Source organism: Triturus cristatus, chromosome 7, assembly GCF_964204655.1.
Source record: "Triturus cristatus chromosome 7, aTriCri1.1, whole genome shotgun sequence".
Classification (NCBI taxonomy): Eukaryota; Metazoa; Chordata; class Amphibia; order Caudata; family Salamandridae; genus Triturus; species Triturus cristatus.
In genome coordinates, this window is record NC_140590.1 from 622,511,592 (window position 1) to 622,528,849 (window position 17,258).

The window sequence follows — 17,258 nt, forward strand, 5'->3', positions numbered from 1 at the left end:
TCCTGTATCAGCAGAGACAAGGAAGAGACACAAGCACTGCTAGGGGAGAGAAACGGTGCTACGCGGGTTGGCAGTGAAGGTATATTGGAAAATTAGAAACCGTGGGGGCCATGACAGCAGCAGCCTCTCCCACCTCCTGGTGTCCGGCGCCTGGCGTTCAAAGGTGTCCAAAAAGCTCCTAAGCTTGAGGGCTGACCCGAAAATCCGGCTGGCTGGATACTAACACTCCTTAAAAATAACACAATACCAAACCTAACCTGACTCCTCATGCATGAAAAATAGAACTCACCTTATAAAGCTTCAGAAGTATCATTTCCCTGCACCACCCACCCTCCCAAAAAACCTTGGTATGGCCCACATTGGCCATCTGTTCACAAATCTACCCACCAATAAAAATAGTCTCTCATCCCTGCCATGGACTCTCATTAACCCTCCAAGAATTTTTCCAGGGATTATAAGAGAAACAGGTATTTTGTCTTAATCACCCCCGGAACGCTTTGCACTCAGCGAAGATGCTCAGAGCGAAACTCCAAATCCTGTCACTATCTCAAGCGACCTACCAAAGCAGAGCACACATCCACCAATTTATTATTTCTAAGACAGAATCTAATTGGGCTCATCAATACCGACTCTGCTTGGAAACCACTAATGGTGTTTGCCTCATCATTGATAGCGACTTCCACATACCAACACATTGTTTAATGCCAACTCTTCTATCAACATTTTATTACATGTTGAACTCTTTGTTTCACAAAGGAATAGGCCAACAAGGTGGTGTAGATTCCCTAATGTACTCGGTCAATCTCTGTCTGAACTGAACAACCCACCACAACTATTGTAATGTGTGGTCAGAAAATGTCCCGTTAACTGTACTACTAACCACAGGACACAATTCAAAATTCCTGGAAAGAAATATTACCCTTTTCTTACACTTAAAGACTATAGCCCCAAAAACTGTCAGTTTCATCATAATGGTAGATCGGTTTAGCCTTGGCCATACAGCAGAGTTGATTGAGAAATAAGAGTGCCTCATTTTCACATTAGTTGTTAATGGATTAAAACAGAGGTTACATGTTTGATGTAATATTCACACACACTATTGAAAGTAATCTAATCTGGTCAAACCATTGTTCTGTCCATCATTATTCAATCTTTCTTCATTGTTTGAAAATGTTGCATCTGTAAGGCCTGCATAAGAGCCAAGCAAGTACCTATACCTGGAATTACAACAGGCCTTAAAGCCACCAGATAACTCTGAAGTTCTTGTAGACAATTTGCTATAGTATCTTTATTGAACTAAGCGGAATTAAAAAAACAAAACAAAAAGGAAACCCAAAAGGGAATCCAAATCCTTCAAATAATTGTTCAATTTTGAAATATCCAAATTGAAAAGGCAGTGCAAAACCCTTGGGAGGCTATCTTAAAACTATATGTTGAGTAAAAAGGTCTTAACTTGTCGAACACCACAGACTCCACCAGAGGGAACATTTTCAATATCTGTAAGAAATTTACCAATCACACTAAGCTAGCCTACAACCTGAAGGACCTGTTGCTCTTTCTTGAACGAAAAAGATTTGTGGTTCTAAACTCCTCTCATTAACCACCGATCCAGTTTGAACCACTGCAGGCATCCTTCACCATCTTTAAACCTGTAATCTTGAAGGCAATAACCATATTTCCTTATGTAGATAAAAGCTTCTTATCTTCATGAGTATCCCTGTACGGGTACTTGCATGAAGCACTATTTATCTCCTGACCACTGTCAATGGCAAGTCTTCTAGGAAATAGTTTTAATCTCTTCTTCAAATGAAGGAACTGCCAACCACTTCATGAGGTTACCATAGAAAGTGAAGAAATGTGACCAGGAGAGGTATCATGGCTGAAAGTAAAATATATATACTGGAGGCAATAAAAGAAAATAAATTTCCACCAAGCCTGGCCAAACAGGACGAGCAGAGAAGAGTATTTAAGGAAAGTAGGTTGAATGTAGGAATCCCACAAGTCCAATGAGGGCGCAATAGGCAAAAGCGTAATTGCGACACAGTGCTCTTTAAATTGTCCCAATGCAGGAAGTGAACCCGTGGAGAAAAAGGAAGGAAAAAAACACCATCTTTCTTTGTGGAATTTAAAGTGTTAAATAAAAATATAAGTGTGAAATTTCCCAAAGATTTTATCTTGCAAGAAAACTAAATACTTCCAAGTGTTCTAAATATGTACAGTATTTTTGGCTCCATATTCTGAAGTTGCAGATTAACCTGTATCGTAACTATGGATGCAGGCATTAGTTTTCTGGTCGATGGTGTTTGAGACACCGCCACCAGGAACTAGGCTTGCCCCAGAATGCACTGTCCCAGTGCTTGTGGCAGCTGAAGAAGAAGCTGTATGGCCGCAAATGCAGCAGCACGGACCAGAGGCTTGCAGGTAAGTGAGCCTTCCAACAGCTGACCTTACCAACTTCATGAATTCCTCGTGTCGCGCTTGGTCCTAGGCTGATTGAAACACAAAAACCTATTCCAACTACAACAAAATACTGTAGCAACCATAGCTCTGACCGACTGTTGACTAACTATTTACCATACTCGAGCAAAATTCTGAAAAAAGCAGTATTGACAAACTACAAAAAATATGTTAAATATTATCAGATGTTGCATGAACTTGGATCAGATACTCAAAGGGGGAGGTAGGGTGGAAATTGTATTAACTGACATTGTAGAGGAAATTCTCATTACACTTGAGAGCCAGCAAGTTGCTCTTCTTGACATTTCTTCTGTGAGTGAACTGTGACACCGGGTGCTGTCTCCCTAGTGGGTAAAATCCAGCGTGTTGGGTTTCAGTTCAGTTTTCTTATATCTCATACTACTAGTGTTTTATGTGCAAAACCGAGTGCCACAGCGTACACAATCGCATGAGGAGGGATAAAACACCATGCCTTCTGGCTCTGAAGTTTTCATCTTGATCTCTATGCTTCAAGTGGGATGAGATTGTTTTTGATAGTACAGGCCAGGGCCTACTGTTGCCAGAGAAATAAAATGTTGTTGGAGCCCTGCTTAGATTCCTAACCGTGAATACTACCAAGATATTGTGGCCAAGTTCAGTGTCAAGTCTTTTAGTACAATGGCTAAAACCTTGTGGGTAGGACGTTTATTTCTTCTTCTTTTTTGTTTTTCATAACTTCCCTCCTCTATGATCGCCTGTGGCTCCTGCCCAGTTTTTTTCATATTAGTTCTTGCTTCAGTTGTGCATATTTCTAAATGCTCCCAGTGTTTTGCAGATAAGATAATAAAAGCAGATTGTTGTTACGCCTAATATACTATTTCATGCCAGTTCCATAACCAAGTTACAGTTTTGTATGTTCGACTTTTCAAATGTAGTCATAGCAAGCAAAGAATGCTTATTCCACAGGTGAAGGATATAACCGCTCTATCACAGCCTTAATCACATTATTTACACTGTGTCTAGTTGGAGCTCTATGCGTCGTAGGGATCAGGAGCCCATTTTGAATCAATACTCTGAAGTAATGTTGTGATGACAAATAGCTCTTCACAAAAGCTCCTAAATAAACGTTATATAAGGTAGAACTGTGATTCTATTTTTCTGTAACTGTGAAATATTTGGCAATAAAGATGATATGCCTCTCGTTTCTCCTCTTTTCTTAATACTTTGTCCACTTTTTTTTCTTTTCACTAACCTTATTGTTGACTGTTTAATAACTGGGTATTTTTTTTAGCTTGACAACTCTATATTGGACTTAAGTATGGAAATTATAGTGCTTAAATCTACAGTATGAGTGCTAACTGGGCTCATGCACAAGCCGCTTGCCAGAGTAAGAGGGACGAGTGATCCTGATATTTTACCCGCTATTGAGTCCTTGAAAGTAACAGATAGTTGGAAGCAGCCTTTGAACAAAGTATCTTATACCACCCCTTTGATTGTGGCCAACAGAACAGATGTCCATAGCAGAACGGTATCCAGGCTGCAAGGCCCATGGAAAAGTTCAGGTCCTCTAGCTTGTGCAAGGACACCCGTGGATTACTCATCCCCTTCTAGAGAAGCATTGAGCAGAGAGACAGTAGCAAGTCAGCTTGGAAATTAGTGCTGAATAAGTTGGCCAAAACCACTTACCCTGCAACAACATACTATTTATATGATCAATATACCTAAATGTAGCAATGCTGCAAGACAAGCGTATGAGTAATCCCTTGAAAACAAATCCATTCACTGTATTAGACATGTAAGAGGGTGTAGATCTATAATTAGGGATGACATTTTAAGAGCTAGGAGGTGTGTTCTACCCAACAGTCCAGTAGATTCAATTGAATTAACTCTGTTGGATGAGAGCCTTGTGCACAATTTAATGTAGAAGTTGGGATATGCCGCCCAGCAACGACGAATATTCAATTTAAGCGACAGATGGGAAACTGTTCACCCCAGATTATCCCTAATTTGCTCTCTAGCAGGCCATCTTCTCTATTGCCCTTAGCGGAAAACGATTGACTGCAGACCAGAAATATACCGAAAATGACCGAAACCAGTGCACTTAGCTCCCCTCTAAATTTTGGATCAATATTATCTAGTGAGTTAACATCATCAGTAATTTCCAGGGTTGACTCAAAGCAAATTGATCCTTGAAGCCCATCCCCAAATCTCACCAAATACCTTTTCCAGCTCAACATGCTCTCAAGAAGATGAGCCTCGGGATGTCCTCCTCCATCTCAGGCCTCCACCGTAAGCCCTAACACGCTTAAATTGGTCTCTTCGAACGTGGCTGGGGTTAGAAGAAAACTGTGCCTTCCGCATTGGGTAAAGCTCATTAATTCCCCTGACATGTATTTTACAAGAAATCTGGAGCCTAACACAAACATTTATGCCAGGCTATGTGACATTCCATTCGCCCGCAATTACCTCTAAACAGGGTCGACCATTGGGCAGAATGCTGATTTGGATCAGTATTGCACTAAACTGTAGAATTGAAGAGTTACCTACCAATAGCCCAGATATTCTAGCAGTCTTACTGAAGGGCTACGCAGGCTTTATACGTCTATGCCAGAGGTACGGGGGGGGGGGGGGGGTGGAGGGTGAATCGGGGAAAATCGACAACCATACAAATCCTTGACAAACTCCTTGCTCCTTGATACGAGGCGGCACCTACACCCTTTGATTGTAGAGTGTGACTTTTTAATTTGACCTTTGAGCCCTTAGACTAGGATAACATTCAGGAGGATACATTTTGGTCTGTTCCATCTTTTGATTTGCCCCCAATTAAGAAATGGTCACAACCAGCCATACAATAAAATGCAGTGGCACTTGGATATAGGCTAAGGGCTACTAATGGGAGAACAATGTCAGATAGAGGAGGAGAGTTGGCCTTTATTGGTCCAACTGGAGCGGGTTGCATTGATTACATCTTAGTGAATCTTCGGCTGTGGCCAACCCTAATTGATATGACTGTAGCGATAGCAATCATAATCCACTATGTTTGCGTTTAGTGTGTCCTTGGGGCAAACCATTAAGTGCCCCAAAGCATAAAGTGATCTCAAAGGAGCTTCTTACCACTAATGATAAACGTCGTCTCAAATGGCCTATGGTCCTGAGGTTCTAGATTTAATTTAACATCATCAAGCAGGAACTAGTAGCCTTTTTGATCGAGATCCAATTCTGCTCAGATGATATGAGAGGCAAGGAGGGATTTAGTGAGCTACACCCAAAGTACTTTGAACACCTAGCCACACATTTTGTTGATTGCTCTTATTGTTCAAAACACAGACGGAGGAACTACAACGGAATCCCTGGTACTCTCGTGAATGTTGATCACGAAGGTGTCAACTCGCCATGACAATTAAAAGCAAGAACATGGCCTTGGTGCAAGAGCTAAGTAGTTCCTATAAACTGGCTATAGCTAGGGCCAAGAGGCACTGGGATGAGAACAAGTGGAGGCAAATTGGGGAGGCATGCTCTCTTAAAGATCTTTAAAATTTTTGGCCCTTTTTGGGAGGGGGAATCTGGAAAACCAGCCTCTGCTATCCAATAACATTCCAGCTAGCGTCTGCCAAGAGCACTTTGGTGCTCTTTATACAATTTCCATCTGTCCTATCACGCGAACTCCCCCTGTTGATTTATACTCAACTAAAAGCAAGGTCTTCTTTATTGGTAGAGAATGTAGCCTTACGGCTAGAGCAGTCGACTTCGGAGCTGGGGAACTGGGTTCGAGTCTTGGCAACGACGCTCAACATCCTGTGATTCTGGGCAAATCACTTTATCTCCCTGTGCCTAACAAAAATGATTGTCTTCATCTGTAATGAAACTGGTACTCATGTAAAGCGCTCCGATACCCAAATTCTCAGGTCTAGTTCGCGCTATATAAAATTCAACAAAAAAAAAAAGTGTCCTCAATTGAGGCCTTTGTCCCAGCAAAAGCCCCTGGACCTGGCGGAATCTCAGGAGATCTATATCGCTCTGACAAAGGCAACTGGTCTGACTACATACTGGCACTCTCATATACTATCGCAGGGGGCGCCCCAATTCCTGATTCATGGAATGGAGCGGAAGTTATTCCTGTCTTAATAAAAGGCGACCGGAATAATCCAACCAATTATAGGCCCATTAGCCTTATAGACTGCATCCACAAAGTATTCTGTCGTACCTTCTTAGTGAGGATCCAGGAGTGGTTGGATGACAATAATATATGTTCTCCTTTCCAAGCGAGATTCTGGCAGAAAACAGGTACAATCGATCAGATTTTCTGATTTATCCTCCTTTACTGGAAGGTGGTGATACTGGGCAAAGGGAGCTTATATGTAGCTTTCATAGACTTGAAGTCCGCCTTTGATCTTGTGCCTCGCAACGTGCTCTGGCAGACAGTAAAGGACATGGGGATACCTTCAAAAATTCTGATACTAGTTGTTCGCCTCTATGAGGATAACCATGCCAGGTGCAATGGGACAATCGGGGCCAAGTTACGTATCCCATTATAATCAGCAGGGGGACCGCCAAGCATGTGTTCTGGCCCAAACACTAGTTTCCTTGTATATCAACCAAGTTGTTGACCGTTTATCTAGGATCCCAGTGGATGCACCAACATTAGGGCAGGAGAAAATCCTAACACTTCTTTTTGAGAATGATACCCTTTTTGTCTCAAAAACACCTGGGAGCCTTCAGACCCAATTAAATCAATTCAAGGCTTTCTTTGATGGGCGAGAACTAGAAGTCAACACTACCAAGACAAAGCTTATGATGTTGAACCCCCACAAGTCACATAAAGGGTGTCTAACCTTAAATAACATTCCATTAGAGAGGGTGAATAGTTTTGAATATTTGGGCATTAAATTGTCCGAAGAGATGTCCTGGAAGCAACATCTAACTAAGGCTTATTTAAAGTTTAAGTAAATAGCTGGGGCCTTGAATAAGGAACACTGCTGTTCGTACACTACACATGTTGCACCTGCCCTAGATATTTATAAAAGCAGGGCCGTGAGTTGTGCCCTTTACGGGGCCGAGTTGTGGGGTTCTGAAAGATTGTTTGATCTGACAATGACTGAGAGCAAGTTTCCTCTTAAACTGAATATGGGTGTTTAATCCATCAAAGACCTAGGAAAACTCCGCCCGCTCTTCTGTCAGAGATTTGTTTCGACCCCTGAACTGTCCGCGTATGTTTCAGCTTTTGATGAAGTTTGTACCCTAGATACATCCAAGAAATAGGTTGGGTCAGAAACATCAAAAGCCTACTTGATAGTATTGGATTAAAGGGCCAGTGGGGTAGCACTAATCGCACAGGGCCTCCCACAAAGAAGCAAGTAAAAGCTATGCATTTGGATTGGGTAGCTCAGAATGAAATAAGTTGGGCAGACTAACTGAGGAATTTGTTGATTTTAAATTGTTGTGTTCCCTGGAAGCATACCATGATCTCATACAGTTACCAACTGATAGAAAGCGTTGTATTCAGTTCAGGCACGGTTCACTCCCCTTGAATTCCTTCACAAATTCATGGTTACACTAACATAGCTCAGAGTAAGGGCTGCCCTTGTTGCTCTGCTCCTACTGAGTCAACCACCCACGTCCTCTTTGGCTGTAAAGCATATTCTGGACCAAGAAGAATGTGGTTAACACCCATCTGTAAACAGCTGGGAACCAGAGAACATGGTGTAGCCCTATGCATCCTAAAATCTGAAGCAAGACCTGTGCACTTGCAACATTTCTAGGCCAAATGTGGGGAATAAGAAGGAAGGCCCTAAAGCTTAACATCCCACCCATTATGCCCAATAGTATGAACCTTATTGGGCTTATTCAGCAGGGAATTTAAATATATGCATGCAAAGAGATGATAATTGAGTAGGTCCTACTGCTTTGGACGTTAGGACCCTAGAGATTGTTGATGTTCTTGTTTCACTAGCTAAGTGTGAAATTTTAACTTGTATAGTTTTTATATGGTTCATATTTGTATGTAATAAGTTTCATGAATCAATCAAATATTCTATTTTAAAGGAAAAACAATGCATTTTTTTTACATGTAAATCTGGTAAACAATTTACATATGCACTGCACTTTTCTGGTCTGATGACCGAAATAAAGTTTATTGATGGTGATGACTGTTTTCTAACTGTGTTTTCTTTTAGCTTGATAAGCTCTTACACTAATCCACATACTTCCTTGAGTTTTGTGGCCTGATCTCTAGTGTCCCTTTTCTCTAGTGTCCTTCTCTAGAAATGCTTGTTTGCTGGTTTAGCATTTAGATGTGTATTGATTTTGAACTTAGGTAACTGGCTCTTCCAAAAAGGTGTCTGAAGCAAAGAAACTAGTGAAGAAAGCAAAAAATATACAACACAATATATCAAAGAATACTCTTGAAATCCAGCCCCCTCCAAGGCGTTCTTCTAGGCAGCAGGCACGTTCAGAAAGGAAAAGTTACCAAGAAACTGAGGTAATATTTCATTTAATCCATGTTATTCTGACTTCTTTTTTTGTTTGTTACAGACTGGAGATCTGTTTATAGAAAAAACCGTGTTACCAGCAATCAGATTAAATTATAAAATTGTGCTAACAAACTAGTTATTGTTTCCTGATTTTGAATGTTTTGATTTTTTAAAATTAATGTTTCTTTATTCATTCTGTATTTGTATAGCATGGCGGTCCCACACCTGAGAGACTTTATGAAAACTTTCAATTCCTGCCCGCCCAAAAATTTAAACATTACTGTAGCTCAGCTTTTGTGTCCCCATTCATTGGTTACGATTTAGAGTTTTGTCAGTAAAAAGGTGTTGGAACATTATGAATGCATGAATTGTCAGATCTAGAAAGTGCCCTAAGATTTTGCTCTTTGAACCTCTAGATAAACAGTTAAAGGTATCAGAAAATAGACACTCCTAGGAGCAACAAATGCTTTGTTTAATGTATTGCTTTTTTATCATAGTAGTCAGCATAGCTTCTCAAATGAAATTGCCTTAACATAAAATCATAGACTTAAAAGTTTTTGGTTGAGCTGCCACACCAGCATCTCCAGCACATATTTTCGTTGTAAATAATCTTGCATTTACCAATGTTCTTTCTTAATCTTGGGAGAATGCAATTGAGGTATACCCATTGGTAATTTGAAACGTGTCACCTGCTATGTCATCGGCAACCCTGCGAGAGGCTCTCTGCTGCAGGTGCATTATCATATTAATGTAACCACATGTTGTGCACTGTAGAGACGGAAAAGTCCCTCACATGGTGACACAAGTGCACCCCTGCCCTGAGTGCCTAAGATGCAATGATATCTGGTTCCCTGGTGCTGGTTTTTGTTCTCCTGGGTGGATCATGCGTGTATGCCATAACCTTGGCTTGTCTCATGGTTTGCAGTCTTAATGGGACGGGAGGGGCTCCCAAAGTTCTACCCTCCTAGTGTTAAAAGGCTATAACCTTTACCATGAGTTAAGTAGCTCAAGTGTGTTGGTGGCAGCCTACTATCTAGTGATCAGTAGGAGTAACACCCCATTTCATCTATGTCACTGGAGTGAGGCCTTCAGGCTCACTCGTGTAAAGTTTAGCTGGTCTGTCTTGACTCACCCTTGGCTTTCTTCAAGTTAGTATGTAGTGCTGTGCAGCTTATTTGTTTGCCTGTGTGCGCTGGGTGGATGATACAATACATAGAAGTCTCTGGGTTCCATTTTGGGAGACCCAGGTCTGACTGGAGGAGCATGAGCAGGTAGAGGAATCAACCTAGACAGATTTGTCGATTGATACAGTCCCGAGGGCTGGATGGGACACGTATTGGAGAGAGGAAGAGCCAGGCTCTTCAGTACACCTCAAAGTATACTCTGATTGTGAGAGGGGTCACAGGAATTGGGCCTGGACATATCACAGGAAGGAGGTTGGGCTGATAAAAGAATCATAAAGAGTAGTACTTGAGGGCTTGGGTAACATTTTGATGCACATATCACTGTGGCTGACCTCCAGTTGGGAACCTCTGGTCTCTCCCATGAGTGATGTAATATGTGTATGGTCATAAGCCGTGCATTGCGGGGGTGTACGTTTTCAGTTAGTCCAGCTAACTATAACTGCTGAATTTCTCTGGTTTTGTACGAGTAAAAAGTGAGCCTAACTATGAAATCCCTGTAACCTTTTTGTTTTTCAGTGGGGGAAAATCTATCTATCTATCTATCTATCTATCACCATTGTAGTTCTTCGTCAGGTAAAAACAACTCTTCACGTGCTTTAAGGCAGAGTTTTATTTTAGGCAATATACAACTCTACGCGTTTCGGAAAAACTTCTTCCCTTGTTCACGAGTGCAGAGGCATAATGAAACCAACAATTAAAAACCTGTCATGTGACCTGTGACTTCAGTACAACAAACCCTGAAAACATACTTCACTAATCGTGAAAAACATTCAATGTACTTTGACCCCAAAATATTGCCTCCCATATCAGTGATCTAATCTAGGCAAATTGTATTGCTGGAAACATAAACATCTGTTTCAGTATAGTTGGACCAAAGATCGCGGGTCTAAATGTTTTTTGAGTTTTTTTCGTTTATTTCTTTTTCATGTTTTTTCGATGTTGAATATAAGAGATTTATTATTCCCATCGCCTGTATCGGTAGCACTCTACAGTACGTAAACACAAGTGTGTATATGTAAATTGAATCGCTAGTCATTCAGGACTCAACACCTAAACTGTATAATTCTTTGCACCCTATTGGCAGTGATATAAACCTTCTATGGCACCATATTGGTCCAGCAAAACAAAGTTAACACTGAATAGATCATATTTTGCACAAGTGTGCAGGGGCCAATTAAAATATATGTATGTAAAAAAGTGTGTGTATGTATATGTGCATATGTGTATAATATACACACACACGCATGCACGCTCGCTCTACTTGTCAGCCACCGGCCCCAAGCACAGAATCGGCTTGATTACCACCCTTTGAAATGATGGAACCGGAGTTAACCATCCTTACCCTGAATGTTAAAGGTCTGAATAGCCCCAATAAGCGTCGCTCCATATTGTTTTACTTGGAAAACTCGAGGGCGGACATATGCCTGTTGCAGGAAACGCATTTGTTGGCACGCAACTGGCATAGAATGAGGGCTAGAGCATTCCCCCCACCAATACTTTTCATCCACACAAGACAAAGCGGGGGATGCAAATTTAGTGTCCAGACGATTTAAAGGAAAAGTAGGGGACAAGGTGGCGGAACTCAAAGGTAGATTGCTCATGCATCGTTTCTGAAATAATGGGGTGGCCCTCACAGTGGGGGTTGTCTACGCACCAAACACGGGTCAAGAGGCCTTCCTCTGAACCGCTTTGTCTGCGGCACTGGAGGAGCAAGATCGATTCATCTTGGTGGAGGGTGATTTGAATTTAGTAATGGACACCCACATGGATAGGTCTGGCAGCCGGTACTCCCAGACAGGGGAGATCTCCTTGGAAGGCAAGCGCTGGTTGCAAGAAAGGGGGCTCATAGATCTATGGTGTTCAACACCCCCCCTCCCCCCCCCCCCCCCCCCATCGACCCGACCTCACAATTTTGTTACTCCCACGTACACCACACCTATGCCCGGCTTGACCATTTCTTAGGCTCCACAGAAGTTCAAGCACAGGTAAAAGATGTCTGTATCACAGCGGCGGCACTGTCAGATCACGATGCGGTGGTGGTGACATTAGCGGTCCCCCGGGTGACTAGGCCGGCGGGAGGGTGGAGACTGCGAGAAGCCATGATACACAAACCAGCAGTGAGGGAGCAACTCCTGGGTCGCATTAAAGAGTACTTGGAGGTTAATGATATGCTAGGGGTCTCCATCACTACGTTGTGGGGGGCACTTAAGGCAGTAGTGAGGGGAGAACTAATCGCCATAGCGGCTGCGGAGAACAGGGAGCGGCGAGTGAAACGAGAGGAACTCACTGCTCAAGTGCTGGCACTGGAGAAGGCCCACAGTCGGACGGGGGCACCGAGAATATGGCGACAATTGAAAAATGCGCGCACCCTGCTGGCGGGGCTTGACTTGGATAGAGCCGAATATGCGGCTCTCCGGTTAAAGCATTCATACATGGGGGGGGGGGGGTCAAGGCGGGCCGTCTGCTGGCTAGCAAATTGCAGGCGTGGACGATAGACAAAGGTAAAGGGGCTCGCGGGGCCGCAGGGTACTAAAATCGAAGGCGATGCAGGGATAGCGCGGAACTTCAGAGACTTCTACACGGACCTATACGCAGGGGACCCACCAGCTGTCCCACAGGTTGATGCCTATCTTCAGGGCGCGCATACTACGGCGCTCAATCAGCACAATGCTGAGAAACTCGACAGCCTTATTCACATTGAAGAGGTCATAGGGGCAATCTTTCGCCTTAAACCTTTGAAATCGCCAGGCCCAGATGGCTTTTTTGCCGGGTTCTACAAGGCCTTTTGCACAGCTATAGTGCCAATACTCACCAGGCTCTTTAACTCTTTTGCCGGCCCGGGCACGATTCCTCCAGAAATGCTTACAGCATCGATAGTGGTGCTGCCCAAACCGGCCAAGGACACCGCTAAATGCAGCTCCTATCGGCCAATATCGCTGCTCAGTGTTGATCTAAAGATCTTTACCAGCATCTTGGTGGCCCGTTTGGGACCCCTTATGCACGGCATAATCGATCCAGATCAAGCCGGGTTTATCCAATCCCGGCAAAGCAGTAACAATACTAAACGTATACTCTACCTCATTGATCAAGCGCACTGCACTGATATGGATGCTCTCCTCCTCTCGGTGGACGCCGAAAAGGCGTTTGACTATGTGGACTGGTGCTTCCTGGACAAAACCTTACTTCATTTCGGTCTGGGGGAGCGGTTTTGAGCGTGGGTCCTTAGCTGCTATACTAAACCTATGGCCACTATTAGGGTGAATGGGGTTACCTCTACACCTTTTGAGATACAGCGGGGGACCCGGCAGGGGTGCCCGCTGTCACCGCTCCTTTTTGCTTTATATGTTGAACCGCTGGCCCAAAGAATTAGAGACAACCAGGATATAGAGGGTATCCCATTGGGGGGGGGGGGGGAGGGGGGGGGGGGGGGGGGGGGGAAAGGCACACTGTTCGCCTCTATGCCGGCGATATTATTGCCTCCTTGGAGTCTCCGACATGCTCGGTCCCTGCGTTCCTGCAGGAATTGGAAGATTTTGGCCACGCCTCGGGCCTTCACATTAATGTGGGGGAAGTAGTCGATCCGAACATTCCGGGACCTGGGATTTCGTCCCCCTCACGCAGCCCATCTTATGAGGGAATTCCGATATATCCCTCCATTCCCTAATTGGGCATCGAGCTGACAGCGTCCGTGACCCAGACACTCCATCTGAACTACTCCAAACTTCTTAGGCAAGTTACCAAAGACTCTAATGACTGGAAACGCCACTCGATTTCACTGTTGGGGAAGGTCGCAGGGATTTAAGATGTCCCTTCTCCCTAGGGCACTATATCTCTTCCAGACTATTCCAATCTGGCCGCCTGCGGGTGTCCTACAAGCGGTACAAAGGGACATCAATCAATTTATATGGGGCGGGAGGAGACCCTGGCTACGCAAAGATTTGAGATACCTAAGGCCGGACGAGGGGGGACTGGGCATTCCTAACCTCCTAGAATACTTCTGAGTGGTGCAGTTGTGCTACTTAGTGGAGTGGCAACGACCTGAATCAGAGAAACGATGGTTATTCCAAGAGAGGGCACTAGCTAAATTGGAACTACGGAAGGTCCCCTTTCTCAAGCGACCGGATAGACCTCCTAACTTACAGGGCTCCCCTATTAAGCAAACTGTGTTGAGGGCCTGGGACGGGGTGGCAGAGCGGCGGGGCTTTACAACCTTTCCCTCCCCATGACACCCTTGTTCGACAACCAGGACTTTCTTCCAGGTGCGGAAGCACGGGCATTCTCATGCTGAAGGAAGTCCGCATGCACATTGGCTGACCACTTTTTCGACCTGGAGGGCATGCTCCCCTTCCGCGGTCTGCGAGCGGAATATGGGCTCCCTGAGACAGAGCGTTTTCGTTACTTCCAACTCCGACATTGGCTTCTTCACGCTGAGGTCCACCCTAAGGTAGCGAGGAAGCTCACTAGGTTTGAGAAATGTCTCTACTCCAAAGAAACCGACAAGAAAATGATCTCAGAACTCTGATATGCTCCGACCTAAGGCCTCCACAGAATCCACTGCGGGCCAGCGGAGGTGGGAGGAGGAACTGGGGAGGAAACGGACGAGCCAAGAGTGGTTAGACATTTACTAAGCAGCGAACAACACCGCCCGCAATACGGCTAGCAGGGAGGCTGTGGTTAAAGTAGCCATGTATTGGCACCTGACCCCGGCTCGCTTGCATAGAGGAAACCATGAGCGGAGCCCAATCTGCTGGCGAGGTTGTGGTGAAGAGGGCACTTTGGTGCACCTACTGTGGGACTGCCATGCAATACAAGAGTACTGGAGTTCTATCCTCTGACATTGACCGCCAATTAGACACAGTGATACCGCGCTTCCCGGTGTATACGGTGCTGGGCTTGCCCAACCCCCTGGCATATCCACTTTGATCACGACGAGGAAGACACATGGGTTTGGCAATGGGAGCTGCCACCCAGAACATTCTATCACACTGGGGTTACTCCACGAAACCGACATGCTTAAGGTGGCTTCATAGATTGTGGTATACTATTGGCATGGAACACATACACGCTTCCCTGTCTAACACTCTGGTCAGCTTCACAGATTCTTTGCAGCTATTGCTCTCCTTGCAAGACATGAACGAGATCACATGCCCTAAATATCTGACTTCTCCGACTCACCAGCGCGGATGTCCCGACCGGACGAATAGAGGACGCTCACTGACTCACGCTCCCTATGATAGGCCTCCCCAAGCCATCAGCGGCACACAAGCTCGGGGAGGGGGGGGGGGGTTGGTTGGGGGAGGGGGGGATCATGGTGCTGTTACTTTTGTTTTGTAAAAAGGCATTGCGTTAGTCCATGTAACCATGGGTCCATTCAAAACTGCTGCTCTGACTGCTTGGGAGGGGCCCTTCAAGGCCATGACTGCAGAATGACTCATCAGATGGACTGGGTCTGGTATAGGGCCATGGGGGTAACACTGTACTTGCGGTTCTCTTGCTTATTGAATGTGTAATTTTGCTGAAATGCCAATAAAACACAGTTAAACCTTAAAAAAATAAATATATACCAAGGTTTATTGTTGAATCAGTGGATGTATGAGTGACTGTATGGATGACTCAGCGGGTGTGTGACTGACTGTATAAGTGAGTGATTAGGTGTCAGTGAATGTATGGGTGAGTGACTGGTGTGAACGTGTGTCTGTCTGTCAGTTGATGTCTAAGTGGGTGTATGAGTGTGTTAGTGGGTATGTGAATGGCTATATGGGTGATTGGTTGTCTAAGTCTATGTTGTTCTGGGTGTCTGTGTTATTGGGTGAGGAGATGTGTGACTGCCTGTATGGATCAGTGAGTGGGTGAGTCAGTTGCTGTATCGGGTACTGTTACGTGTGCGAGACGTTGTATGCTTGAGTGAGTGTATGACTCAGTGATTGAGTATATGTGTCAGTCTGGGTGAGTAACTGAGTATGTGAAAGGCAGTATGCATGAGGGACTGGGTATATGAGTGGCTGTATGCGTGAGTGAATGTGAGTTTGGCTATATGGATGAGTGCATGCTTCTGTTGGTGACTATAGCTGAGTGAGTATGTGTTACTATTTGCACGAGTAAGTGGGTGGGTGAGTAAGTGGCTGTATGATTGACTGTATGGATGAGTGTCTAGGTGTGGGACTAGTTCTATGGGTGACTCTTTCAGCATGTGAGCGCTTGTATGGCTGTATGAGTGGATATGTAAATGGCTGTATTAGTGAGTAAGTGGGTCTATGCGTGGCAGTATGGGTGAGCGAGCGGATGTGTGTGTAGATCAATGAATCGATGAGTGGGTGTGTAAGTACTGGTATGACTGAATGGGTTTGTGAATGGTTGTGTGAGTGGCAGTGGATGTATGAACGATTCTATAGGGGTGTGAGTGGGTTTGTCAGATGCTGTGGATGATGTCATCAGTGATGTCAATGACCAAGTCATGAGTGTAATATGTGAGGTCATAAGCAGTGCATTGCGGAGGCGCGAGTTATAGTTAGCTCAGCTAAGTATACCGGCTGAATTTCTCTGGTTTGGTACGAGTGAAATGCCAGTCTAACTATAACGTCCCTGTAACCTTTGGTGTCAAACTTAAATGCAATCTGTTTATTCAGCATGATCCATAGCAAAACTACACAGCTGGGTGCCTTCAACCAGTGGTTTGCAGCGGATGATCAGGATTGCAGTTCTACACAGTTTTCGTGCCTACAATCCAGGGTCTAAAAGGGGGTGGTGATGGACGGAGCGTCAGAACCAATCAAACACTCACACCCAGTCAACAGATCTGGGTTTGATCCATCACCGTTCTTGAGCCCACTCTGCCACCCCAGTTCAGACATGGCCATATGCAAATCAGTCTGACCCTGTGCCTCATGGGAACAGTCCAGCCCGAACTGCCAAGCCATGCCTTCCCTGGACCGGAAACAAGCTTCCTAGGACCGGTTTCTGGCATTTCAGCCGTTTTCAGGCAGGCTTGCTACAATCCAGGGTCTGGCAGCGATAAGACGATCATGTTATTTCAGATGTAAGAAACAAAACCACTCAAAGAAACAACAGAACCACCCCGTAAAGAAGAGAGAAAGGAGGAAAAAGCAGACCCCCCTTCCCATCATACCCTCATCTAGGCTTTGTGTGTGTTCGGGTTCGATTAGGTCTT

General features: G+C 44.6%; 1 protein-coding gene across 2 annotated transcripts in view; it reads left to right on the forward strand.

The window, feature by feature from the left end:
• ATAD5 (ATPase family AAA domain containing 5) overlaps window positions 1-17,258 on the forward strand; it is a 422,063-nt gene that overhangs the window by 33,087 nt on the left and 371,718 nt on the right. For both annotated transcript variants that reach the window (XM_085617196.1, XM_085617195.1), the window contains exon 4: window positions 8,750-8,914. In XM_085617196.1, the coding sequence (XP_085473322.1) occupies window positions 8,750-8,914 (165 nt within the window). The remainder of the gene's footprint in view (window positions 1-8,749; window positions 8,915-17,258) is intronic.